The sequence below is a fragment of the Rhea pennata genome, chromosome 2, assembly GCF_028389875.1.
Source record: "Rhea pennata isolate bPtePen1 chromosome 2, bPtePen1.pri, whole genome shotgun sequence".
Classification (NCBI taxonomy): domain Eukaryota; kingdom Metazoa; phylum Chordata; class Aves; order Rheiformes; family Rheidae; genus Rhea; species Rhea pennata.
The window spans coordinates 134,347,461-134,374,003 of record NC_084664.1 but is presented as its reverse complement, the minus strand read 5'-3'; the positions used below and the strand labels follow the sequence as shown (position 1 = coordinate 134,374,003).

General features: G+C 41.9%; 1 protein-coding gene across 3 annotated transcripts in view; it reads left to right on the top strand.

Annotated features, from left to right (window-relative positions):
* Window positions 1–26,543, top strand: part of MAPRE2 (microtubule associated protein RP/EB family member 2) — a 105,886-nt gene that overhangs the window by 24,689 nt on the left and 54,654 nt on the right. Inside the window, exon 2 of one of the 3 annotated variants that reach the window (XM_062570391.1) lies at window positions 3,170–3,231. Coding sequence is in view for 2 of the 3 variants with exons in the window: in XM_062570390.1 (XP_062426374.1) it covers window positions 20,321–20,439 (119 nt within the window). In the remaining variant the exon portion in view is untranslated. Of the gene's footprint in view, window positions 1–3,169; window positions 3,232–20,236; window positions 20,440–26,543 lie in introns of those variants that run through there. The other 2 variants (XM_062570390.1, XM_062570392.1) reach the window with 2 other exon arrangements.

Sequence of the window (26,543 nt, the reverse complement as noted above, 5' to 3'; positions counted from 1 at the left end):
AAATGCAGTAAAACATTATTTTTGCAGAAACCCCTCCTGTGGGGTACACATCAGTCTGTGTAAATGCATTTGATACCTACATTTGTGGATTTAGCAATAGGGGCCAGAAAACAGGGCCAAAGAGAGGAAAAGCATGCACTAAGAGGCAGCGTGTGAAGGTCTCCCAAGAACTGATAAGCTCTGGAGACCAGTGGTCCTGCTTAATCCACAAGGACTGATAAACTCGGAACAGTGAGAGTCTGCTGAATCCCTTCAAGGCCACCAGCACGCACGAGCGTCAACAGTGTAACCCTGCTGCATCTGAGAACGTAGGCGCTGCTATGCGCAAGCGAAGGCTGCAGGGTTACAGGGTTATGCATACCCCTGGCGAAACACGGGCATCTCTGAACTCCTGCCCTGTGGCACGACCTCCTTTGGCTTCTGAAAGTATCGCTGCGTTTGGCCTCCTGATTATTGCTCCATCTGGGTAACTACAAGTGACTGCGGGGGTGAACTGTGTGAGGGAATAACTGAATCTGCTATGTGAATAGCACAGTTTGATTCTATTTAAAAATTTAATTCATAAAAGGCACTCTAATTAAACACTGGTTGTGATCCGTGTCTGCAGCTCAATCCTCTATCAGGGAAACTTGCAACAATGTAACACAGGGTACTATAAGCAATGTATGACTGTAAAACTCAAAAAAGACATAAATTCCTGTCCCGAGAAGTGTGTAACCAGGACACTTTTCTCACCTGTTTCATTGTGGAGGGGTTTGAGACTTCTTTTTGAGTGGTCAGTAGAGAAGTATATTTCTCTCTGTTCTTAGGTCTTTAGTTTTTACTTTTCCAAATCCTCTAGATCTTTCTCCTCTCCTTTTTGACTTCCTGGCCTTTTTCCTATGTACTTACCAGTGTGGACTGAGTAATTTCTTTAGATGTCTTGGTAGGTGACCCCAAGAGATGGGGATCATCTTTAAAATCTGTGGCCTGTGCATTAGGAATTTTGGCTGAGGAACTGAATTGTGTGCTGCTCTATGTAGATCAGTGATACGATGCCTGTGCCAGCAGATGCGAGCTGTGTGTGACCTGGCACACAGGGGGAGGAAACGCATGGCATCCTTTCCTCCCTCAACTTCCTACTGCATGATTTTACCCCTCCACCCTTCCAAACAGGGCTCTGGCTCCCTGTGGTTACTTGCCTCATACCCACTAACTAGGACCTCTACCATGTTCCTTCGTCCCCCTAAATTAAACCTTGCCTTAATGATCCTGCATTTCCTACCACTCCCTGCCTGGATGTTGCTCCTGCACCTCGAGCCAGAAGTACAGGTCCAGGTATTGACGTGACTTTCAGAGCAGGTGGCAACCTGGGATGTCTGCTGCACAGCAGCATATTCATGTCCATTTCTTCAAGCTTTAGAAACTTCTGCTGTGAGTTTTTTTTTTTAAGACTGTACTCTTCATTAATGAAATTCATTGTAGTGATATTATTCAAATCATTCTCAAACTGAGGTCTCCTTAACTAAGAAAATGAAATTGTTACCTCTATTTTCAATGTCATATAAATTCCACACTATACACTCTGTACAGAGTGGTAAGTGCTGTGTGAGCAGAAGTGCAAATTATTTTTTCATGTTTCTAAGGGAATCTGCTTGTCTCTTCACTACTGTTGCCTTTTAGAAATTCTGGTCAACACTTTCTAATGTGAGATTGCTTGCCTTACTCGTTGTCTTATGAGTTCCCTCATTCTTACATGTTTTTTGCGTAGTGCTCTTAGATCTCAATGTAAGTTCAAGGGTCTGCTTGAGTAAGAGCCAACATATCATGTTCCTTTGCCAAGAGGGTGCCTGAGGTCTGTCGGCTGTACTGGATTCGGTTTCCACATTAAACAAATGAAGAGGAAAAAAGGAATAATATATTGGAATGCAAAGCTTAAAAGGTTTGGAGAGATTCAAAGAAATGAAAGAATAACATGTTTAACAGCTAATTGCCATTCTGGTTTGGCTTTAAGGTAACTTCAGCCTTCCAATGTGCTAGCAGCCTTCTTAAGTCAAGTCATCTGCCAAATGACTCACCCAGCTCCTGGAGCTGAGATCCAGTCTTCTAGAGAAGCCAAATTTAAAGATCTGTTTACCTTTCCCAGATGAGATAATGAACTGGAGTGAGGCTTTGCTTTACATTTCCTTCCTCTAAAGACAAGGCTTATGATAAATATAAATTCACCTGCTGGAGCTTCTTGCATCCCTCAGTCCTGATTCAGCCTGAGTACCCCGTTTGATGCCATTTCATGCTGTTACACAGAGATGCCTTTGCAGTACCCCTCCCTCTGGACTGTCTCAACTAGTTGACTAGGAATGCAAGACAAGCAATAACCAGAGCCTTGGTCTGACTGTAAACAATTATTTACCTGCTAGGAATGAGATTTCCTGCTGACTGGGAAGGAGTCATGTTAAGAAACTTAGCCATACCAGTATGTAACCCCAGTATGTAACTGATGACACAAGTTGAAAACCATGTTTGATTGCTCCCACTTATGTTTCTGTAATGTAGCCAGTTTCTAGTACTTGGAAAAGTGGATATGAGAGTAAATATAGCAATTCTAGGAAATCACATCTAGCAACGAAGCAGAGAGCGGGCCTTAAATGCAGTTGCTATAAGTGGGCAGCCTCCTTGAAGCATCACTTTAAAGGATTGTCAGTGTTTTTAGTTTTGTGTTAGCAAAAATATAGCCTTTCCTGGCCATCAGTTCATGTTGATCAGTGGTAGATTTTTTCCCCCCTCTCAAAAGCCATTCAGGCAAGTGCAGCAAGACCTCAGTTCCATGTTGCAATGGTCATAACTGATTGTTTGTGCTCAGAAGAAGCATGGCCAGATGAAGGAACAGTAATGTGCCCTGAAATTATGAATAAAGTCTGAATGTAGCCTTGCATAAGGGACCTAATAGATTTACTACTATATCAGAGGGACATCTGATTGTTGTGCAGATGTGCTGGACACTGAACCATTGTGAAAGGAGCTGAATTAGGGTATTGTAATGATGGACTTATTCCATTTTTAGAACATGACTGTTGCATCACTGCACGACTGATATAGACAAAGAGCATTCAGTGATTTTATTTATTTATTTATTCTCCTTCCTCTCCCTTGTTCATTTGTTGAACTAAATGTTTTCATGTTTTCTTTCTAGTACCAAATTGCTGCAAGGAACAGTTCAAACCAGCAACCAGGGAGAGTGTTTGGATGCTCAAGGTAAGTACATTTGTGTATTTGAACATGTTTGTTGCAATGCTTTTGACTGAGAAAGTAACGTTTGTCTTTAAGGGAATAGCTGGGTAAGTTCGGTGTCAATAGTAAGTTACATTCTTTTGCAACAAAATGAATAGGTTCACGTCGCTAAATGTTATCCATTCATGAAACAGAAATAATGAAAGCTAAGCTAGATGCCACAAACCTTTTGAAAATATTTTGGTTTTTGACTGGAATAACAAGGAAGTGCTGGCAGAAAAGTAGAAGAAAAAACTAAGGATAGATGATAAATCTAGCTTCTCTCTCCCCTTCTGTTAAGGAACTTTGGGAAATTAATAAAACAACAGGGGAAAACAAGAATATAGATGCTAGCACTTCTGTACATTATTGATGCTGCCTTCATAGTGTTAAATGGAGGAAGAGATAACTAAACCAAATACTGCCATATGTGGTTAGTATTTATATCAGAAATCATGAGGCTCTGTCCTTGTTTTAATTCTCAACTATCTGAGTTTAGATCACATCCTACCTGAGCTGGATTATTATTATTACTATTATTATTTTTGCTTAAACTGTCCCACCCAGAGCTTGGAGTCCTTGACATCTGGGCAGGGAGTTACCCACTGAGAGCAGCAGGGAGCAGTGGCATGCTGAGAGGTAGGCCCACAAGGTGGCAATGTTAGAAAGCCTTCGTGCCCACGACAGTGCTGTGGCTCCCAGAGCAACTATCATTTATTCCCCTTGCACCATTATTGCTGCATCTGTGCCATTACACAAGAAACCGCAACCATTGCCCAAACGGAGCATGGTGTACCTGGTAGCGAAACTCCCATTCGAACAGCTTGGCCACTGGCGCCGCTCCTAGCGCTGTGTTGGATGCTGTGAATGCCTTAACTCGGGGCAAGGGACGTCCTGCTGCGGCAAAGTGCCTTGCAACAAAGTGCATGTGTGTGGGTGGGCATAGTTGTTAGTCACAGCTAGTGCTAAAAATATATATAACTCTTAAATGATATTAGGGCTGTTTAGTGAGAAGCTTTCATTTTAAAATATAGCAACATGTTTCTGCTAATGCTTGAAAAGTTCTGAAGGTGTATAAAGCCTAATGTTGGGTGCAGGAGGTATTTTGATTTGCTGTAGCACTTTTCGTGCTTGATATTTAAGCTAAAAGTAGAAGAGTTTTGTGTCTTAGCCATTTTAAAGACCTCATAGTGAAACTAGGGATTTGCTCTAAGTTATTTAGTGCCCTGAAAAAAATGTGTACAGAAAAATTTCTCCAAATACACAATGGATGAGAGATTATTCAGGGCTAGTTCTGTGGCAAATACAAGAACTACCTGTGTTAACTGGCACAGATGCAGTTAAGGAAAAGAAATTGAAACTGGGACAGAGGAAGTTAAGAGCAGCCACAGAGTTCAGATGTTTCAGGTTGGAGAAGAAGAGTTAATTTAGAGTAATTAGAAGATGTGCAGGTCCCAAGTGCACCTGGAAATGCTCAGGTGAAAAACAGTCTATAATTTAGAGCTGCAAGAGGCTTGTGTGCTTCAAGGAGGTAGCAATAGTTCTGAACAACAGGGAAAATCTGAAACAAAGACTGAGGGGAAGAAGAAAGGTCCTTCCCTGCTGACACTCCTTCCCAGGAAGGTGCCAGCTGGAACTGCAGCAGGGGCAGTGCCTTGTGCAGACCTGCATTTTTATTATTAAATCCACTGAAGATCTGCAGTGGATTTAATCTGTCACTTTCTAATCTTGCACGGAATAGGTGATGCTGTTTAAATCAAGCTTCATTACTGTGGTTATACCAGCATTCTCTCAAGTACTTTGAAACAACAGGAAATCTGAAGAAAACTGAGTGTACAGATAGTACACAGCCATCAAATGGACACTTGTAAAAGCAAACTACATCCTACCTGTCTAATAGAAACTTATCTGAGACATGCAGATTTCCTGGAATGAGTAACCCTATCCTTGAAGCAACAGACAGCTTTCCAGTGTATTCCCTGTGGATTGCTGCTTACTGTGTAGCCTTTCCTCTCCAAATCCTGTAGTCTTTATGGCCTATTATATGTCCAAATAAAGATCTAGCTATCAACTTTTTAGTTTTAGAGATTCATTATATTGCTAGAGCATTAGCCGAGCTATTACAATTGCAAAAGCTAAATCCATGTAACATGTTGTATACTAGCTTTTATTTGGGAAACCTTTCTGTAAGTGTCTGAATGTGTTTTAGCCTGATACAGGCATACTTTTTTCGTGAGCTTATTGAAGTTCTGCAGACAAACGTGAGGAATGAGTGTGGAACTCTACAGCTCTCATGTTAGGATCTCCCATGTGTAGATAGGGTGGTTTTCACTGGCAGCTGTAGTTCTTTGCTTGATGCATTATGTACATTTACAATATACCCTAACATTAGAAAGCAGTTCTGGCTTCAACTGGAACATTAGCTCAGGAATTACCTGTAATACTTCAGTAATTTTGAGAGAGGAGAAGAGAAAGTAAATGTTCATAAAAACATATACGTATGTTTAATTACTAATTCATGATTTGTTTGGGGGAGTCCTGAACAAAAAGTGCTGTATGATCTTTTCTTCTCTGCACTGAAATAGTGCAGAGACAAACTGATAGTGCCCTGAAATTGTCCTGCAGAAGATGCTTATAATAACTTAAACTGGGGAGAATAAAGTATTTTTCCCTTACTTTTCACCCTCCTCTGTCCGCCCTCCTCCAAGCCCGTTTTTGGTGCTGAACGTGATATCATTCCTAAATAAGGGCACTCCATGTTTCCCATTCTGTTCCCCACTGCTTGTTTCCCCAAGTTGATCACCTTAATTTCCACCAAGGAAGACTTGACTTCTGTAATGGTCATTTTGTACTTTATCAGCCAAAGGAATTAAGAACAAAAAGACTCAGTGGATTACTTGGAGAGCATTTTTCAGTGTGTGGAAACAGCATTAAGGTCCACCAAAATGTAGTGGACTACAGTAATCTGCTTCAGAGTCAGTCCTGCACTGGACACAGCTGCTTTATAGTCGGTTTTGATTTGATATAAGAAAACCTGAGACCTAAATTCTGAACCTAATGGACAAAAGTTAACTTAAATGGAATGTTTGTTTATGGCTTCATACTCTCCAGTTCTCTTTCCCTTCTTAACTTAGTAATTGAATAGCTTGAATATCCTTTTTTGGTATTGTCTGAAAATATTCTGAACTTTGGGGTGATATTTATTTTTTCAGTGTCCAATACCAGGAATTATCCCACGGGAGCTCAGCAAAGCAACTGATTCATCAAAAATTTAATTTAGCTTTTCAAATAGATAGTGTGTTGTTTTGCTAAAAGTTAATAATGAGATGCCTTCAAATGCAGAAGCTGTCAACAGCCCTGACATAAATTTCACAACTACAAAAATACATAGACTTGTGGATGAGTGTTTTTTCTATTAAATAGAAACCTCATTTTCTACTGTAATAATGAAAATACACTGCTGTAATGAGGAAACTACACTATTGTAATCCTACTAGTACCTTTTGTTCTCAAAATGTTACAGAAACCTTTCTTCAGTTTATACACAGTATGACTGTTCAGAGGTTACAAAATGTTGCTACTTTGTGTCATGGCTGTTGAAGGCAGACTATAGTTAACAAAATAAGAATGATACCCTTACTGTCTTTTTTGTTGTCTTCTGCATTTTGCCTATCAATGATTCTCCATTTAAAAGCTGGAGAATGTTTATTAAAGGACAATTCAAGCAATGATTTAAGTTTAGCTCCAGCAGAGAGGAATACTTCAAGGGCTTCAAAAAAATCCTTGTCAGACATGTCAAATATGAAGTGGTTGTAGTGCATCCAAATGTTGTAAAAATAGCATTTTTGTTTTTCAAATTGGATTTAGATTTTATAAGTACAATCCTGAAAATATGAGCAGAAGACACACTGATTCTGGGCAGTCATCCTGAGCGTGGAGACAGACTTGTGAGGAAAGTTAGACAGTTAGGAAAACAGAGGATCTATTTCTAGTAACCTCAGTGCCTTGTTCATGGTCTGTTTGTGATACTGACTGCGCCCACGATTGAGTGCCGCTCACTGTAGCAGGTGGAAGGTGGTTACAGCGAAGTGGTAAGTAGCTCTCTAACTCTATCAGAGGAAAAGCAAAGAGCAAGGGAGGGGAGACAGGGCGAGGAAGGCAGAAGAAGACTGAACGGAAGATGGGAACAAAGCAGGGCTTGCACTGCCAAGCACGCTGAAGTGCTGCTGAGGAATACAGCAAAGAACGGCGCAAAACCAAAAGGGCTGTGGTGGGTGGGCACGTGGAGCTCCACGCCATGGCCGTGTCCTTGCTGGTACCTCCTGTGCAGTACATGTGCTCCCATCTGGTGGTGTGGTGGGAGCCACTGGCCTTAGCTGGTCTCCCCTTGGGTGCTGCAGCTCGAGTAGGCACCTGCGCAGCAGGCACTGTGATGCTCCAGTGCTCCTGGCCACCAGGAGCTGAGGAAAATCCAGACTCCCCACTGTACTTTCCTTTAGGGGTCTAGGAAGCAGATCAGCTCTGTGTTAGCTCCCCAAAAACCACTGTGCCTGGTAGGGACCATCTTGAAAAATTCTGCCCCCAAAAGTAAAGAAATAGTTTTAAAGAGCTATTTAAAACACTCCTGTGGGATTTGTTTGTTTTGTTTTTGTTTTTATTAATCCCAGTACAAGTGTCAACACTTTCCAATATTTCTGTGCAATCACTGGAGCTGGAAAGCTTAGGTTTTACTACCTGACTGCTGAGATTCTCATAATTAAGACACACCATGATCCAGGGCACCCAGAAAATCACCCTACATAATGAGTTACAGTAAAACGTGAGCTGCTGACAATGCACAGCAGCATGCTACTGAGGTCAGGTGGATGCAATATGAGGTGAGACATTTAATTTTAGAAGTTGTCTTTACATTAAAGTATTGCTCATAATAATGGCTAGGGCTGCCTTCCTAGAGACCTGTTCAGCCTTAGGTAAAATGCGGGCAGGCTGCTGCTGGGTGCATTGCAGCTGTGTTACAATAAAAGGTGGCAGAATTAAAGAGGTTTTCAGTGTCTTAACACCTGGTAATTTGTTGTCCTTGGTATGCTTCCTCTGTGATATTAGGGCTTACACCAACCCCAAATTTTGTAATCATTGTTATTTTCTGTGCGTTGGCTCATCCTCTAGCCTGGAGTAGGCACAAGAAACTAGGCATGTGGTGGGAGTAGCTTATGCGCGGGCAAAGTCAATGCAGCTGACTCGAGCCACAAAAGCCTCAGCTGGAGCTTTGCCACCAAAGTCTGCGCAGACATTGCCTCTGTTTAAAACTCTGCTCTGAGGGATGAGGTAGGCTAGGTAAATCTCATAGTTACCATTTAATGTGGGGAGTGCCAGTTTGATTTTTCCATAAATACATATTTGTAAAGACAAACTGATAGTGCCGTGAAATTAAGCTTTATGAAGTGGCTTCCATTAGAGCTTCATCCTCTTATATGAGGTCTGGATTTGGCTCATTGCTAGTGACCTGAGCAGGCTACATGGGATAAACACATTCTGAATAGTGTTATAGACAATACTGTTACATTATATTGTATGTTTTTAGAACAAATAATTGGTGCTCATTTCATATCTCTAACAGAACAGTATCAAAACTGCATTCAAGTATTTTCAGACTTGATCTGATTTCATAACTAGGATCTTTTCTGTCTAATAAGAGGCTTCATGTAATCACTTTTTTAAATCTAAAGCTTATGTTTGACAAGTAGGTCACTGGTTAATGGAAGCAAGTAAATCCAGCTGTTTATTTTTTCAGTAAGATGCGTGCACTTTTTATATGCTCTTGTCTGCTCTGAACGGAGATATGTACAGTTTTAATGGTACTCCCTCCCTCCTTTGGAGGAGAGATGTGAGTTTTATATAAGAGTTTTAATATAACATATTCATCTACTCCTGTCAGTTAGATTTAAAACAACAAAAAATTTCTGTAGTATTTCAATTGATATTGCATTTGACCCACAAGTTTAAAGCACTGTTATCTGGTAAAGTTAATTTAATTACTGTATATCTTTAAAACAAAAAGTCATTAATTTGTAATTTTATAAAATGAAATTTACTATTGCATATTGCTCACAAGCTTTCCAGTTTCCTTATTTCCCCTAGTGTCTGCACATGTTTTTCTAGATAGATGCATCTTCCACTAAAGCAGGCCAACAGTACCTTTCTGTTCAGCTAGTTTTGCCTCTTAATACTCAGGCAAGGGGATTTTTTAGCTAATTTTGAATTTCAGGATTCCATAAGATGCTTAAGCATCACTATGAAGTGTTAAGCTTTCTGTATTAGTATCTAAATAAAGTAATTGTAGTGCTAGGCAAATAAAGGGCTAAAAGAAATCATAAAAACTTGGTCTAATAGAGCAGGTTCCAAAAGTTTTGTTAAGAAATGCATGTCAGTGGGATAAGTTTCCAGGCATAGTTTGCAAATCTTTGTTATTTTTTCTTCAGAGTACTAACTTAAGTGGAACATTGCAGTTGAAGCTGCCTGTGAAAGTTTTTGTTCATCTGAAGATTATTTTTGTTAATAAAGACTAAGAGGATAAAAACTGCTACCTTTGGAAAAAGTTTGTATTTTCCATCAATAAACAATAAACTAAAACTTGTTTAAGATTAGTAATGGGATTGTGTAAATTAGTGATGAAGTTGTACTTGGAAGAACAGTTGCTTGCTCGCAAGTCAGTCTTTGCTCTACTATTTGCACATAGTTGCTCTTATTTGCAAATGTGTTACAGATCTAAATATGAACAGCAAGTTAAGAAGTATGTGTATAAAAAAAAATTAAAAAGAGTGCCTCAGGTACTCAAATACTTGCTTTTTGGCCTGTAGTGAGCCTGAAATAAATAAAAGCAAGTCTAATAAAATGGTAAGATAAATTTGTGTGTGTATAATAAGCATTAGTTCTAGCCTAAAAGAGGAAGCACTCCTGGATTCCTCCAATGAACGCAAACTAATCCTTGCCACCTGTTTTTTCAGAGGTGCCAAAGTGCCTCGGGGATTTCAGCTGTTTAGTATGTTAATAGAGGCGATGTGTCACCCAGTGCGTGAATTGCGGACAGCGTTCAGCAGCTCCTGAGTACAGGTGTCCCGCCGGCCGGCCGGCCGCACGTGAATGTGCGTGTCCCTCGGCAGGCAAGGATTGCAGCACATTCCTCTCGCCTAGACAAAATGGAGCGTAATTAAGGAACGACAGTATGTGAGCCGGGCAGCGGTACGCCAGGCGCCTTGTCTGAGGGAAGGACACCGATCCGAGCAAGGTTCTCTGCAGGTGGCCGATGAAGGAGGGTGGAAATTGCCCAAGCGATACAAAGGGCTCCGCCTGACAAAGGAAGGAGGCAGAAGCAGGGGGGGGGAAGCCTATAAAGTGGGAGAAATCCTGCAACAAAAGGCAGGAGACACCCCTCTCAGAGTGATGGAGAAAGGGAATAGGATTTGCTTAGCTGCAGAGCTAGTTTGGGGAATAGAAAGTGAACAGAGGTGAAAGACTATATTGATCGGAAGAGAAACCGTGAAAGAAAGGATTGGCCCCAATGTAGTAGTGTTGTGAAGCAAGCGAAATTTGCCAAGATTTATGAGAGTATGTTTTGAGGAAGCTGATCATAACATCTGCCCTGTTTCGGTGTTTGTAAAATGAGGAAAGCTGCCAGAGATTAGCTTTTGTAAAATGCTATGAAGGCCCAATGGGGTGGGAGGGGGGAGGGGAATAGACAAAAAAGCACACCCATTTGTGTGTGATTTCTTGGCATTTGCTAATTTGATGGACACACACTAGACATTCTCTTTGTGATTTGTAACACACTGCAGGAACATGAGAAAAGTATTTACGGGATATTTTGTAGTAAGGCACTGAATTCTTAGGCCAGGGTTCTACAACTGTTGAAACATTTATGCACTACTGAATGACTTGGCAGCACAATTTTGATCAGAGTCAAGCATGAATACACTATATTTCTTTCACATTAGCTGGAGTATGTAATAATGTTTATGTTGGCTTTGTGCTGGGTGTGGGAGGACAGATAACTAATTAACAGTTTCCTGGGACGAAGTAACCCCTTCACATTTTGATTTGTAATGGTCCAGCCCTTTCTATCAGCTAGTTGAAGCATTTTTGATATAGTAATAGGCATCCAAAGCCTTAATCGACCATCTCCTGGAAGCATTGCTTTCACGTGCTCTTTAGCGCTGGTGAATGTCTTGGGTAGTTTGGCAAATGTAGTGTTCCTTGCGGTGGGTTATAACCCCTGAGCAAACTTCTCATGTTCAAGATCTGTAAATGCTGCTGCTGGACAAAGGGCAGCACTGTGTGCTGAACAGACCTTAGCCAGTAATCATTCCACAGCATTTAAACTTCTCTTCCTTATGTTATATGCATGTATCAGATATTTGTGAGGAGGATTAAATTACTTGAATAGTGTGTGCAAATCAAATGACTGCCACCTTCAAAATGCTTGCTGTACAGTATGAACAGAGAACCATTGGTCCCGAGCATCTTTATTTGCTCTTTTTGAACCCTTAGTATATAATATCAAGGCCAAGTCCAGTTTCAGCCGAGCAATGTAACAAGTAATGTTGAAAATCATCCTCTACCAATACAGCATCACTTGAGTGTTGGATGTAGCCGTATCAGATTCTCACACTAGAGAGAATCTTGGTAAGCGGTCTTGCAAAGCTGCTCGTTAGTCCTCAGTTCCCCAGTACTGCTTTTATGAAATTAGACTGAAATGCCATCAAAATGTATTCCTGTTACTCCCAGTGCAGAGCACAAGAAGGTATAGCATAAAGCATTGGATTTCTTCCTCCCTTTGTTCAGCCATCTATCTTTAACCCCAGGAAAGCCAAAGCTTCCTCAACAGTTGAAAAATATATAAAGAAATGATAGATCTTTCTTCACTCTTTCCTCTTCCCTAAATCTTCCACACTATTACTATTTATAATTGATTTGATTGGTTTTGTTTATAATGTATTTATAATATGAATGTCTGAAGCTCTGGACACAAATGCTAATAATCATTTTTTTTAATAGAAACTGTGTCTGTATATTTATGTGTGTGTGTGTGCGCATGCACACACACACACACACACATATATAGTAAGTATAAAATCCCCAATACCTCCTTCTTTTCTAGAACATCTAATTTCACTTACATCTAATTAAGGTTTTATCGTTACCCAGATTATCTGAATTTTTCTAATGCTTTTGATCTAGATCTTACGCTTAATACAACGTTTACATCTGCATTCTGACAAAACAAATTGAGAAAACTAGTTTCAAACTTAATGCCTCCCTTTAAATGGAACTAACTATAAATCTAGAACAGCTCCAATCAAGTAACTCCATGTAAGTGTGCATAAATGAGACATGAGTCAGTCTCCTGTCTCAGTTCTTTTCAATCAGTATTAAAGGTAAAGTGAGACAGCATGGTCATGTCAAGCATTTATTGATTATGGTCTCTGTTTATTGGTCTTCACATGAAATCAGCTCCCCAAGCTGTACCTGAAACTTGGCTAGAACCCAGTGGATATCACTGAAGACAAATGTAACACACACTAAAAGAATTCAAAATTTTGGTTTTATCTGGAGTTAATGGAAGTAAGAATTTCTTGTTTGGAACCATCCTTCACTGGGTTTTTCCTGCTGTCATTAGTGCTTTTTGTTATCTAGGCAGTGTTGGATAAAACATAAGAAGTTTGCACCAAATATCTGAAATGTTCTTAAGTATGGTATTTTTTGGTGTATATTGAAGAATGCTCCTGTCTAAGTAAGAGGCTTTTTTCGCCCCTTTAAAGCAACTGGATTTAGCTAAAGCGTAACAATTTTGGATTTAATCAATGCCCACTAAACCTATTTAATAACTTTAACTATTTGAATAATATTAATGGTATATGACTGTTTTAAAACATTTGTACTGCTTAAAGGCTTCTGAAATCTTGTTTCTGTGAACGAAAAATTCTGTTTCTGTGGACAATGTTTTAATCCTCTAGTAATCCTATGATTTCTGTTTGATTTCTACGGTAACTATAAAAGGTAGCTGCTGCCCTTTTAACAAAAAAATACCCGCAGGCTGTGGCTCTTCAAGATCACTCTCTGTAGTGAGGAATTTATACACTAATGGTCAGACTAGATTTGCAGTTTATGGCTAAATTTTCAAGACTGCTTAGCTGACAAAGATCTGAACTCTTCTTTTACTTCTCCTAATAGGCACAGAACGCTTCTTAAAATATAAAATATGACCCTTGAAATATAAATATGCCCGTATATTTAAAAATAGACTTGAAATACCTCACAGGGATGTGGTCCATGCACATTGTGTAATTGGGACAGCCCTTTCTTTCTTTCTCTTTCTCTGTCAATCTCCCCAGGGAGAGCAAATAATCAAGACTTTGCCTAAAGTGGCAACACTATAATCCCCAAGGGTGGGAAGCTCATTCTTTATCTACAGGATGTCTGGAGTGATAAGTAGCTGTTTTAATAAAATTCATGCAGTGTTTCTTTGTCCTGACAAAATTATCATTTTCTGTTTGGTATGGTAAGTTTAAATGCAACACAGCTTGAAATTTAAGGCATAGAATGAAGTAACAGGATGGAGGTGGGAGATTTTATCCAGTGTTATTTAAACAGAATCTTAGAATCTTTAATGTTCTAGTTTTGGATTTTCACTCCAAGCAATTATATATCACTGTTGTTATATCACATCTTTCCTTCGGGCTAATCAGTGAGACTGATGATACATCAGTGAAACATGAAAAGTGAATTATTCTGCATAGCCCAGGTTAACCTGAAGCATGTCATATACTATATCATATCTGATACATGTTCCTTGTCTTACTACGATTTGTCAGCTGCTGCTAATTCCTTTACGGACATTTCTGTGTAATATGTTATTAGAGATTAGAACTGTGAATTTGTTAGTTTGGCACAAGACAGTACTCTGTAATAGATATGCGCTGCAGATATCTCATTTGTAGCTCCACTAGATGACATGAAATCCAAATTTTCTAAGGTTTCTGATTTTACTTATTAAATGAAACTTGTATTCAGGTTTTATGCTGTCAGAAAGAAAAAGAAATCTTTTTGACACAGCCTCGTTAGGTATACTCATGGTTATATTCGCTTTACTGAAACTGCTCACACTGGGAATAAAATACATGTCTACATACCTTTAATGAAGCGGGGCTTACCTGAACAATTGAGATGTGCCCAGGCCTTAGAGCAACTTTTGTAGCTCTTCCCAAGCCTTCTTCCTGCTCACTTTTTTTCAAATCTAATCAGTATTGGCTAATTCCTTCAGGGAGAACTTGTTTCTGTACAGGTTTCAGATAAAAATACCTTTTTGAATGCTAAAAGATAATTTTTTTCATCATGTGTAAGCCAGTTGGGTTTTTTCAGAAATCTGTTAACCCTCTTTCTCATTAATTTAGACTATGAGAATAATTATTAGAAAAGGAGACTACATTGGTAGGATTACTGCTTTGTAAAAGATGTTGCTACTTTCTAACGGTTTGCCTGAAATTAGGCTTTTCCAGTGGAAAAACTGCATTTGTGACAGAAGGATTCATGAGACACCACTGAAAAGTGAAGAACATTGGCCAAAATGATTACACTTAAGTGGGTTTTGCTATGGTTTAAAGTTGTAGCTGAGGCATATTATAAGCGCAGTACAAGAAGTATTATGCTCAGTTTCCTTTACTAATTTGAAGGTGAACAGAGATGTCAGGTGATATGCTGATTAGCAGGAGATGATAGCACTTCTGTCATACTAAAGATGCTCATTGGTTTTTCTAGTGTTAAATGCATTTTTCCTGATCTACTACCATCCAAGAAAAATGTTATACAAGTAGTGGGAAATTTTTGCAAGCATTAATTGTATTTGTACTTTGACTGTGTCACATGTAGATGTCACAAACTTTTAAAATTTTTCTGACAACTATATTGACAGAAGTTTCTAGTGTGGCTGTCACTCCTGATTTCAGATGCTGTGCGTTGGTCACTTCTTATCAGCATTAAAATACTCCTAATTTATTTTAGTGTTAGCTCAAAGTCAAATTTGATTTTTGACCCTGTCTCTGATAACATTCTCATAGACAAGCTGATGAAGTATGGACTAGATAAGTGGTCAGTGAGGTGGACTGGAAATTGGCTGAACTGCCAGGCTTAGGGGGTTGTGATGCAAAGTCCAACTGGAGACCAGTCACTAGTGGTGTCCCCTAGACATTGATACTAAAGGGTTACTATTTAACATCTTAATGATGTGGATGATGGACCTGAATACACCCTCAGCGTGTTTACAGATGACACAAAACCAGAAGGAGTGGCTGAGACACCAGATCATTGTACTGCTATTCAGAAAGACCTTGACAGGCTGGAGAAATGGGCCAACAGGAACCTCATGAAGTTCAACAAAAGGAAATGCAAAGTCCTGCATCTGGGCAAGAATGACCTCATGCACCAATACAGGCTGGGTGACAGCTGACTGGAGATCAGCTTTGCAGGAAAGGTTCTGGGGGTCCTGCAGGAGACCAAGCTGACCATGAGCCAGCAATGCCTCCTTGAGGAAGAACAGTGGTATCCTGGGCTGCATTAGGAAGAGCATTGCCAGCAGGTCAAGGGAGATGACTCTTCCCCTCAGTGCAGATGAGGCCACACATGGAATGCTGTGTTCAGTGCTGGGCTCTTCAGTACAAGACCTACAAGTACATTGGACCTACAGGAGTGAGTCCAGTGAAGGGCCACAGTGATGATGAAAGGACACCAGCTGTCATGTGGGGAGAGGCTAAGAGAGCTGGGAGGGTTCAGTCTAGAGAAGAGAAAACTCAGGGGATCTTATCAATGCATATAAATATCTGAAGGGAGAGTGTAAAGAAGACAGAGCCAGACTCTTCTCAGTGGTGCCCAGTGACAGAGTGAGAGGTAACAGGCACAAAGTGAAACACAGGAAATTCTACATAAACACAAGAAAACGTTTCTTCACTGTGAGAGTGACAGAGCACTGGAACAGGTTGCCCAGAGAGGTTGTGGAGTTCCCATCCTTGGAAATATTCAAGATGACCTGTAGTAGGTGACCCTACTTGAGTGGGGTGGGGGGTGGGGAGGAGAGGAGAATATCAGACCAGACAATCTCCAGAGATCCCTTCCAACCTTAACTATTCTGTGATTAAAATTTTGGCTTGAGCATGCGTAAGGTTTTTTTAACACAGCATTTGGTGTCTTTAAGGGATTTGACCCTCAGGCTTTACAAACTCTGCTTCATGGCCTCTGTACTACAGTAAGTGAGGCTGAAAGAGTAATGAGACAGGAACTGAAAATGAAAGCTCTGAGGAGGAAGAAGTAACCATGTTTCGGAAAATGATATTTTGGGCTATTGTAGTTGTGATGCTCGCTGGTGTTCACTCTGCCAGGTTTACCATGGTAGAAATCTAAGTATTAAAATGTATCTGCTAGTGCAGTGTGGTGGTTTTTGGAGGGGAGTGGGAAGGTGATTGTCCTTATGACAACTAGGACTATCTGTATTTTGCAGTGGAAGTGTGGGATTACCTTGTAGCCAAAACTAGGTGGGAAATAGGGTATTCAGGCTGTTGCAGCACTGGAGCAGGCTGACCAGAGAAGTGGTGGCATCTTCATCCTTGGAAGTTTCCAAGACTCAGCCAGACCAAGCCACACTTGAACTGATCTCATGTTGGTGAAGATCCTGCTCCAAGTGGGAGATTGAGCTAGGCGGTCTCCCTAGTTCCCTTCCAGCCATCACTTCTGTGGTTCTCTGTGCTTGAAGATCTATTTGGTCAGATTTTCTAATTCTACCCTTATACATTAATTGGTTTCCTGGATCTTTTTTTGCTGTGTATCACATGTGAGTACTGCATTTCAGTGGTAAAAACCACTTTCAGCTTCCTGTAAGTAGATTTTATCTACACAATTCTGACTTGACCTTTATTCTTATAGTTGCATTTCTATTTGTATGTCTATTGCAAATAAAAGCTATAAAGTCATGCACAGTCATTTAATAATAGTGACAAGTTCCTGTTTCTTGTTCTGTGTCACTGGATTGAGATCTAAGAATCCTCTGCTCAGAACAATGACAGTGGGAAGACAAAACAGTAGCTTAGTGGACATAAAAAATGAGTTGTGTCAGTTGGCCACACAGTGCTCAGAAATGGAGATATAAGCAGAAGGGCTGCCTTGTGTATGGAATCCAAATGGCACTCCATGCCCCACAAAGGTGTGCTAGATCAACCGAAAAAATATGTGCTTTCTGTGTGTTTTTCTGAGCCAAACTTCTAGTGCCCAGGCCTGTTCAGCTTTTATAAAGGTGAGGCAGGACTTGAAGAACTGTGTTTTCTGAACTGGAATCCTAATGCAAAGGCAGTAAGGGGTCTGAAGTGAGGCTGCTGTGCTGTCCTCGCCCGCACTGCTCCGTGCTGTAGCTTTGCCAGTACATGTTTTAAACAGTTTTGGAGACTTCAATAAAGAAGCTTCTGTTCTTTGCCACTGCTGAAGAAATAAAAATGTTTTTACAAGTTAGGGTAGCAGAATGTTTTACTGCTCACTGCCTAGCAGAGCAGGTAAGGCTATGTCTGGCAGCTAAAGACTTGCTATAGATTATTTTTATATTCTGTCACCGTGTAGCATTTCTGGCTTCTCCCTGCTCTTGAGTGTTACCAAGATACTTACTGGCCTTTATAGCAGAATGTATTTGCTTGCTTCTTGGGAGAAAAAAAAAAAAAAAAAAAAAAAAAAAAAAAAAAAAAAGGCAACTTTCTCCTGTGGGTTTACTACTGCCAAATGAATGGAGTATTTTTCAATAAAGTATACCAACTGCAAGTGTCTACAGTTTGGATACTGAAAGCAAATTTCTCTTTTTGAGTATATTTGAAAACCTGAGGGAAGCAATAAATACAAGCTCTTCTGCTCATGTTCAGAGGACAGTGGTGAACTGGCAGACTAATTTTAGTTTATTTATTGATTGTATTCACCTCCCTGTTTCTCTGTGAATTCAGAGCCTATATTATGGGTAAAATTGCGTAAACTAAGTTTTACCAAAGCACCATTTAAATGATCTGAAAGCTTAGAAAAGATCATTAAAATTTTGCAACATCAATTTTCTTTTATGCAGAAAAAGTCTGAATCAGACTTTCTGATCAAAATACGTCTGAGATTGGGAATTTTATTAAAATGTTCTCATAGGTGCATGCTAATATATTAAAAATACTCTTATTGCTTCAGTTTGATCTATCACTTTAAATCTCATTTTTAAAGAGAGTTGGGTTCTGAGATGTTCCCCTCATCCCACCTCAAGAACAGGAAGAAGCTGGGAAATCTCTCCAATTGGTTGTTGCTCTTTTGCATTTAGCACCCTTGAGGTCACACAGAGCTATGCAGAGACATCCTTGCTCTTGCTATTGCTGGTTTAGAGAAGACAATTTGTAAACAGTTTGATCATTTGTTTTTCTCAAATGTAAACATGTGAGTCTGGCTCTGTTGTTGTGATGTGGCAGATTTTACCACGATGAAATTGCAGAAATGCTTCTGAGGAGGTGACTAGAATTTGCTCTGTGGTTGAATTCAAATTTTGAAGGACGTTGCTATTTAGACATGGAGAAATATGCAGAGATCTTAGCTACCTAGAGGTATGCAGAGGGAAATAGCCTGGGAGGGATAAGGAACACTTTGAAATGAAGGGGAGGAAGAGATTAGCAGTTGTGTGAATGGCCATGTTAATAGGACTAGCAGAGCCAGCAGGCCGGTGTTACTGTATTGGCAGCTTTTCCCCTTTTTGTCTTTGACCCAAACAAGGTTTTGGAGGACATGCCATCCAATGGTTTCTCTGTGTAAGCGTGAGAGTAGGGGAAATCTGGAAATGCGCAATGCAGCCCAACATTTGTTTTACTATAACCTCCAGTGAAGCTGTAGGGGTGGAAATAGAGCTTGGTAACTCAGATGTCCTGGAGCTGGCTGGGAGAGGGAAGGGAAATCCAGGCTAAGTTGCAGATTTGGGAAAGAAAAATCAGTATCTCTGAACTGAGACCTTCTTACATTTCTTTATTGTTAGGAGTGCCTGATTTCTGACATGTTCCTTAAGATCGCTCAAGATTCATGTACGTTTTTGTTCACCTAGTATCTACGCTACGACACAAAACCTGCTCTCAGGAGCTGTGGCCAGCCGAGCTGGAGAGCAAGGGCAAGCCTTGCAGTGGAGATAGCGATTATCGCGGGCACTTGAAAGCAGAAAGAAGGGTGCTGCATGCTGTTCTCATGTTTGAATTATACTGCTGCCATCTGGGTATTGTAATGGAGCGGCATGTTGTGGAGGCTTGTTTCGTGCTAACTGCAAAAGCCTGAGCCCAAAATAGCGCTGGAGTATGAGGAGGAGAGATGCTGCGGAGCAGCAATACTCGAAGTACGCCGGCTTGGTCTCAGAAATAAGGGGTAAAATAACGACCGCCGCTGTCGTGAGGAGGTGGCTGGAGATAAATCGCCTTTGTTTCCCTTCACCCTCCTTTGAGGTGAAAACGGCACGTTGCTGTGCCACCTTCCTCCGCGCACGTACAAACAACCTGGCGGAGTCAAAGAAAAGATGCCGGTTGCCTCGCCGGCGCCGCCGGTACAGCAGCTTGCGGGGTGTGTGTGTGGAGGGGGTGCCCCTCTCCTCGGCGCTTTGTCCGCCTGAACATGGCGAGCGGTGATTTACCGCGCCGCGCCCGCGGCCGGGGCTTCCCCCGTCGTCGCGGCCGGGCCTCACGGCGGCCGCCGGGCACGAGGGCGCCCCCCGCCCCGCTGTACCCGCTCCGGAGCGGGCGGAGGCGGGGTGGGGGGGCGCTCGTCGGCTCCGGGCGGCGCGGCGCGGCCTGGCGGCGCGGCGCGGAGTTACGCGGTTGCTATGGTGAGGGGCGGGGTCACGTGTGGCGGGCGCCGCCGGCCGGGCCTGACGTCAGGAGCGGGGCTGGGCGGGGCTGGGCGGTGCGGGCGCGGCGCGGCGCGGCGGGGCGCGGGCGGACTCGGGCTGCCTCCACCTTCCGCAGCGGGAGCGGCGGCGGGATCCGCGGGAGCGCCAATGCCTGGACCGACCCAAGCGCTGTCCCCAAATGGCGAGAACAACAACGACATCATCCAGGATAACGGGACTATCATCCCCTTCAGGAAGCACACGGTGCGGGGGGAGCGCTCCTACAGGTATGCGGGCGGCACTGCGGCGCGGCGCGGCGCGGGGGGGCGCGGGGCCGGGCGCCGACACCCCCCGGCCCGGCCCGGCCCGGCCCGGCCCGGCCCGGCCCCGCGCCGCCGGCAGCCTGGATGCAGCGGGGAGCGGCGCTTGCATTGTCCGGATGGAGAGCGCTTTGCGGTCCCCTCCTGCCTCGCCTATTGATGGGGGAAATGCAGATTATATGTTAAAAAAATAATACACGCGTGTGCATGATGGCAAACCGTGGCCGGCCAGCTCCCCCTGGAGAGAGCCGCAGCACCTCGCTGCGGATGGCAGCGGCGGCGCCGTGCGGGAGAAGGGGGCAGGGGATGGCGGTGCGCAGGCGGCCGCCGCCGCGGAGACCCGCGCAGAGCCGCGCAGAGCCGCGCAGAGCCGCGCCGCGGGGGGCGCCGGGGCCGGGCCGCCCCCGCGGGGTCGGCGCCTGCCGGAGCGCCGCTCCCCGTTGGCAGCGCCGTCTTATTTATCCGTATTTTGGGAGCATTATTTTTTTTTTTTTTTTGGAGGGGGAGGGATGTCCTTTGTCACGGTTATGAGCGTTTTTGGATTCATCGTTCGGGCCGTCTTTTTGTTTGGTTTTTTTGTTTTTCCTTTTTTCCTTTTTTTTTTTTCATTAAGGCATCTGACAATGTGTTCGGGCAGATAAGCTCGTTAAAATTGTTTGCCCTGCTCGATAGGGGTGGCTCGGCGCGCAGCCGGTTCCGTGCGCCGCCCGCCCGCGGGCGGCCCGAAGGGAGCGGGCGCGGGCGGCCGTGGCCCCTCTCCCGTTCGTGCACAGTTATTTTAAACGCTGCCTCGATGACAGCGAGCGAAGCCTCTGCAGAGAACACGCCCCTTAAAGCTGATTTTTCGAGCAGCAGGAAATGATGCTGTTTTCAGACTGCCTGGCTGAAGTGGCAAGTTGTATGCTCGGTTAGGCCAAAACAAATGTGCATGACTTAGCGTGTTTGTCTGAAGAAAATCACGGTGTTTTTGCTGCTGCTGAGGGGTAACGTAGCTGCTACTGGCATAGCTGACCACTAATAACCTTTAGTAGTGAATCTCATTGCTGATCTTATGATCGTGACCGTACGTGTGATCGTGAAACACTTGTGACATCTTAGTGTGTGGTTTGTTTGAATACCACAAAATTTAGTTCCCCCCTGCCCAGAATCTATTGCTACTGTCTTTAATGAAAACCCAGTGCACACATTTAGCAATACCAAATTTCTGATGGCTTGTTTTTTTAAAAAAAGCTTTTGTGAAGACCAAATCCTATTTGCAGAAACACTGGAGCTCTCACTTCTCGGATCTGAATTTCTGCTGAGCAGTAAAAGATTCTGCTTTCATGGAAGGCTGTATTTCTGTCATGCAGCTAAGTAGAAATAGAAGGCTGATTTGAATTGAATTACCATGCATCTATCTGCAGTTACCCTAATGTGTGTCCTAGGTGCTACTGATTGCTTTTTTACTATCTTTTTTTTCAGAAGGGTTATGAAAACCTTTGAGTTGGATTCTCCCTTATGCTTTTGCCACATGTTTACGTGTGGTTTCTGTACCCGTCAACAAGTCAGTTTTCTTGACCTTCTGCCCGTTACACACTGCGTGATGACTAGAAGAGACTTTTTGCCTGACTGCTGCGTTAAGCACATGGTGCCAGAAATAATTATATCAGTTTTCCAGAAACCGTGAAGTTGCTCTGCATTTGAATAGTCTTTCATCCAGATGAGTACTTCTCACAGTGTCACAGGGCATTGTTTATCTGCGGGGACATAATGGAATCCAGAACTACTAATGCTAATGTTACATGTTATTTTAGAGTAGTAAATGAATAATCCAATTAAATGTATCTAAGAAATAAAGCTTTAATGCGTGAATAAAATACTAATTTGAGTAATCAGATTTAGGTTCCCTTTTCCCTGTGAAGGCTTACAGAATTCTGCAGAAACACGGTACCCAACTCTATCAGTTCCCCCTTTCTCCAGTGGGGAGAATGATACTTAATTTGTTTCCATCTGTAGCTCTAAGTACTTTATGAAGTGTTTTTTTTTTCAGCCATAACAGAAAGGGAACCTTAAGGAAAATATGTGAAAGCTGTGGCAAAACTTCTTCTTAATGCTAGAAAAAATGTCCTTTTAACTTTCATACAAATCGTTAATAACTAGATTAGTTTGGGCTTTGCTAAGGATGAGTTGAAGTGAAGATCACTACATATAACAGATGAAGACATTCTGTCAGATGGGCACTACTATGCCTACTGCCATGCTGCAATGTTGGTGCCACACAGACTTTGAGGCAGGCTTTCAGAGCAACCTATACAACTTTACCATATGACACAGTTTTACGGGACGTGCTTCTGTACGTACTCAGCTCACAGCACACTTTTAACATACTGCAGATTTGCTCTTAAGTAACTGTGCCTACTATACATGAAGAGGTGAAACACCAATACTGAATTTCTCGTAATATCCAGAATGCTTTCTCATTCTGATTTAACATACTCCATTTCTTAAATTTTTTTACACAAAATAATTGTTGATCAGAATAAACTGTTTTTACCAATTTAGCTCTTTTCAGATCTGAATAGAAAGCTTTACTATTTTTAAATACCCAGCTCCTGTCAAAGTCTAGATATCTAATGCTTGGAGCAGATTGAAAAGGGGGTAAAGTTTATAGCATTTTACAGATTGGAAAGCTGACATGAAAGGAATTGCCTTAAGTTACTGACCAAGTTGAGGACACAGCAGGGAACTGAACCTATACCACACGAGTCCCAACCATGTGCTCTGTATACAAAGCCACAAATAGTTTTCATGAGGCTTCCAAAGGACGTATTATATTTTGCAGACTGGGACATACAGGCCTGGGGTGTTAAGTTTCTCATCCAGCTTCACTTAGCTGGTAAATGGAAACCAGGCACTTTGGCATAAAATTTAGTCACAGGGAGATGTGACTATCACCTTTGACAATAAATAATTGTAATAAACCTATATTTCTCTGTTAAAATGCTGTTTGTTTTCCAAAGGAAGTACTCAAACATGTCAGCTGCAGACTTTTCAGCTTAGACTAGCTTTGAAGTTTGGTTGAAGTGAGGTGTCATTTTGTTGCCCCAGAATAGATTTGGGCTCATTTCTGAGAACAGCATCACAACTGTATATTCAAAGAAGACTGAAATAATTCAATCAAAACCCAAATCAACAGCTGTGTGGAGAATTTTGTAAATAGGGCATGTTGGCAGGGTTTTTTGGTCAGTCTGGGCATTTTGTGTGGTTGATAAGCTCATCTTTCTTTTTCTAAAGCTAGCCCGACAAAAAGATTGAATATTTCAGGTTTTGAATGGTGTACCTAGCCTAAAATACTCTGGGAAAAACTACTGTACCCTCTTTTGCAGGCTATGACCCCTAACTTTTTCTTTATCCACATGCTGCTAGAAAATTGGTTTTAACTGGTCCTTTGCAAACTAGCTATATTTAGTTTTATACCCAGAACTTTCAAGAGAGATTTTTTTTCTTAGTTTCTCAATTATTTTTCCATTTATTAAGTTTTGGCCTTATATATTCAATTTATAAAACAAAAAACAAACTAAAAATACCCTTTTGTATCCATGAGTATATAGTTTCTAATGGGTATCTGTTGAAATATTTTTCTTCTAAGTGTCTTCTCCCTTTTAGAAGCCATTGTTTAAGCTGCTGATGTGTGAGCGTGCTGTGCATAATAATGAAAGTTGAGCGGAAATGATGATTTCCTCATCCACTACTGAAATAAGCTGCAGTGTATTACAAAGTATATCTGGCTGCATTTTGCTGCAGTATGAGTTGATAGCTTCCACACTGGAAGTCTAGATTTCTGTTATATAAAAATCTGTTTTGGTCCTTGCCTTCCTGGCTCCTAAGGAGTCAGAGGGCACCGCTGGGCTTCACACTGTGCATGCTTCATAGGAAATGTTGTGCAGGACTGCTCCTACTTTAGTTTGTAGCAAGCCTGTTTCTTCCATACATGTAGAGCTGTGAAACCTTACTCGAGGTACAAAGACAGATTTATTGCTTTACCTTACTTTGGACAGAAGGCATATCTTACTCCAAAATTAAGTTCCATTGAATATAGTAAGTAGGTAATTCCATTGAAATCAATAAGGCCAATTATGCTGATAAAAAAATAATGGATTAAGGCCCAAACCTTTCTTGATGAGACAGGGGAAAAGATGCTGAATAAATGCAGTGAGTTGTTTTCTCATTTCATAATATTGACAGGCATGACCATCTTCATCCTGTAAAATGGTAAATGCTAGTCAAAGCAAATGCTACTAAATACATCAGTAATTTAAACACCATTTCCAGACATGCTGGCTGTTCGCCTAACTGCTCCTATTGCAGGTTATGGGAACTTTACTCTAGACTTCCGTGGAAGGAAGAGAAAGGCAATAATAAATGTTTATAGAAATCACACCCCATAAATTTGGCTCGAGTTTTTCTAAAAGTGGCATTTGTGATAATCCCCTTGTCTTTCGAGCATCTGGAATGCAACATCATAGTTGCTCGCTATCCAAGAGGAAACTATCCTGATGACTTACAGCAAGCAACTACCTGCCAGCATAAGCAGTATCATGCAGAAATCTTCCCTGGTTTCCTGTGAGCTTAGGTACCTTCTATTTTCTCTTCTTTCACTTTCATAAAGCTGGCTTCCTGTCTCTGCTGCCACTGCTGCTTTTCCTTAATCTTGTTTTCTGATTATGGAGTTCTCTGCCTTGGGAGAACTGTTTTGGTGAGTGCTGTGTGCTGGACAGGTCCAGCTCTCAAAAAGGAGCTCAGAGTACAATGTGAAACTGTTTATAGATAACTGAGAATCACATGTGAACGTGAGTAAATATTTCAGATGGTTATGAGGATGACCGTGTCTGTTCAGTACCACTTTGGCAGTTTGATGCTTACATGTTTTGTATCTGCATTAGTGGGCTACCTCTTTTAATCTAGATTTAAATTCTCCTCAAAGAAAGCAAGTGCACAGTATTGGGGGTTGGAGGTGTTGTTACCTTCTTTCCTTCCCCCCCCCCCCCCCCCCCAAAAAAAAAATCAGAAACTAAGAGAGAAAGATAACTTTATAAGGAGGTGGATGGAGAAGGGAAAACAAAGTGCCACACAAGTGACCCGGTTCATGTTAAGAAGTGAACCTGACTTTCAGATACCCCCATCTTTTCAGCTTGTACCCAAGTGCTCTCACCAAAGAAGTCGGAGTAGATCAGAGTTGCACCCGAACTCTGTGGGTTTCTGAAGCATCCTGTAGGTGGGAGTTTGGGTTCTGTTTCGTAGGGTTTTTAACTACCTTGTTGAGCTGTGTAGTAGCGCCGGTGTATTTCCTGCGTGCTGCCAAAAGAAGGGATAGGTTTAGCATGTGACGGAAGTGAACTTGATTCTGCCTTTTTTAGAAGTAGGTATTTTGATTTGAATCTAGTTTCTTCAATCCCTGGAAGGCAGGTACAGAAAAATACTGCATAATGGAACCTGTGTGAAGGAAGTTAATTTGGAAGTGAGGCTATGGACCAAGGTAGCCTGATTAAAGCTATTTCTGTGGGTTATTCCTTTACTGCATGAACAGCTAGTTAAAATGAGACCCAACTATCTCTTTGCAGATAGGCTAGACTACACCCAGGTAGAATCCCTGGAGTAACCTTTCAAGGTGCAAAATTGCTTTTGAGGGGCAGTAGAATAAAACAAGTGTAGTAATCTGCATTTGAGGCCTTTGCATCTGAATAAGTGACATTTTAAAAATACCTTCAGAAGCTTTTGTTTTGGGGCTGTGGGAGGGGGCAGGGGAGGTTAGTTTAATTTGACAGCCTTTTTGCCTTCCTTGTGCCCAAAGATGATTATAGCAGAGGCTTGGTAAGGAAGCAGATAAAGCATGTGCCAGCTTTTCATTTTGGAGATGCAACTTTCAGCCTTTGTTTGATAATTGAAAACGAGTGGTCCCACCACATCTGTTCTCAATCACACAAACCACTGAACGGGATGGCATGAAGGCTGTAGCTTGGAATAACAGTGGTGACAGCAGTGAGAATAGGGCTGCACTGGAGACAGCGTAAGAATATTTGCATGCTACGCGC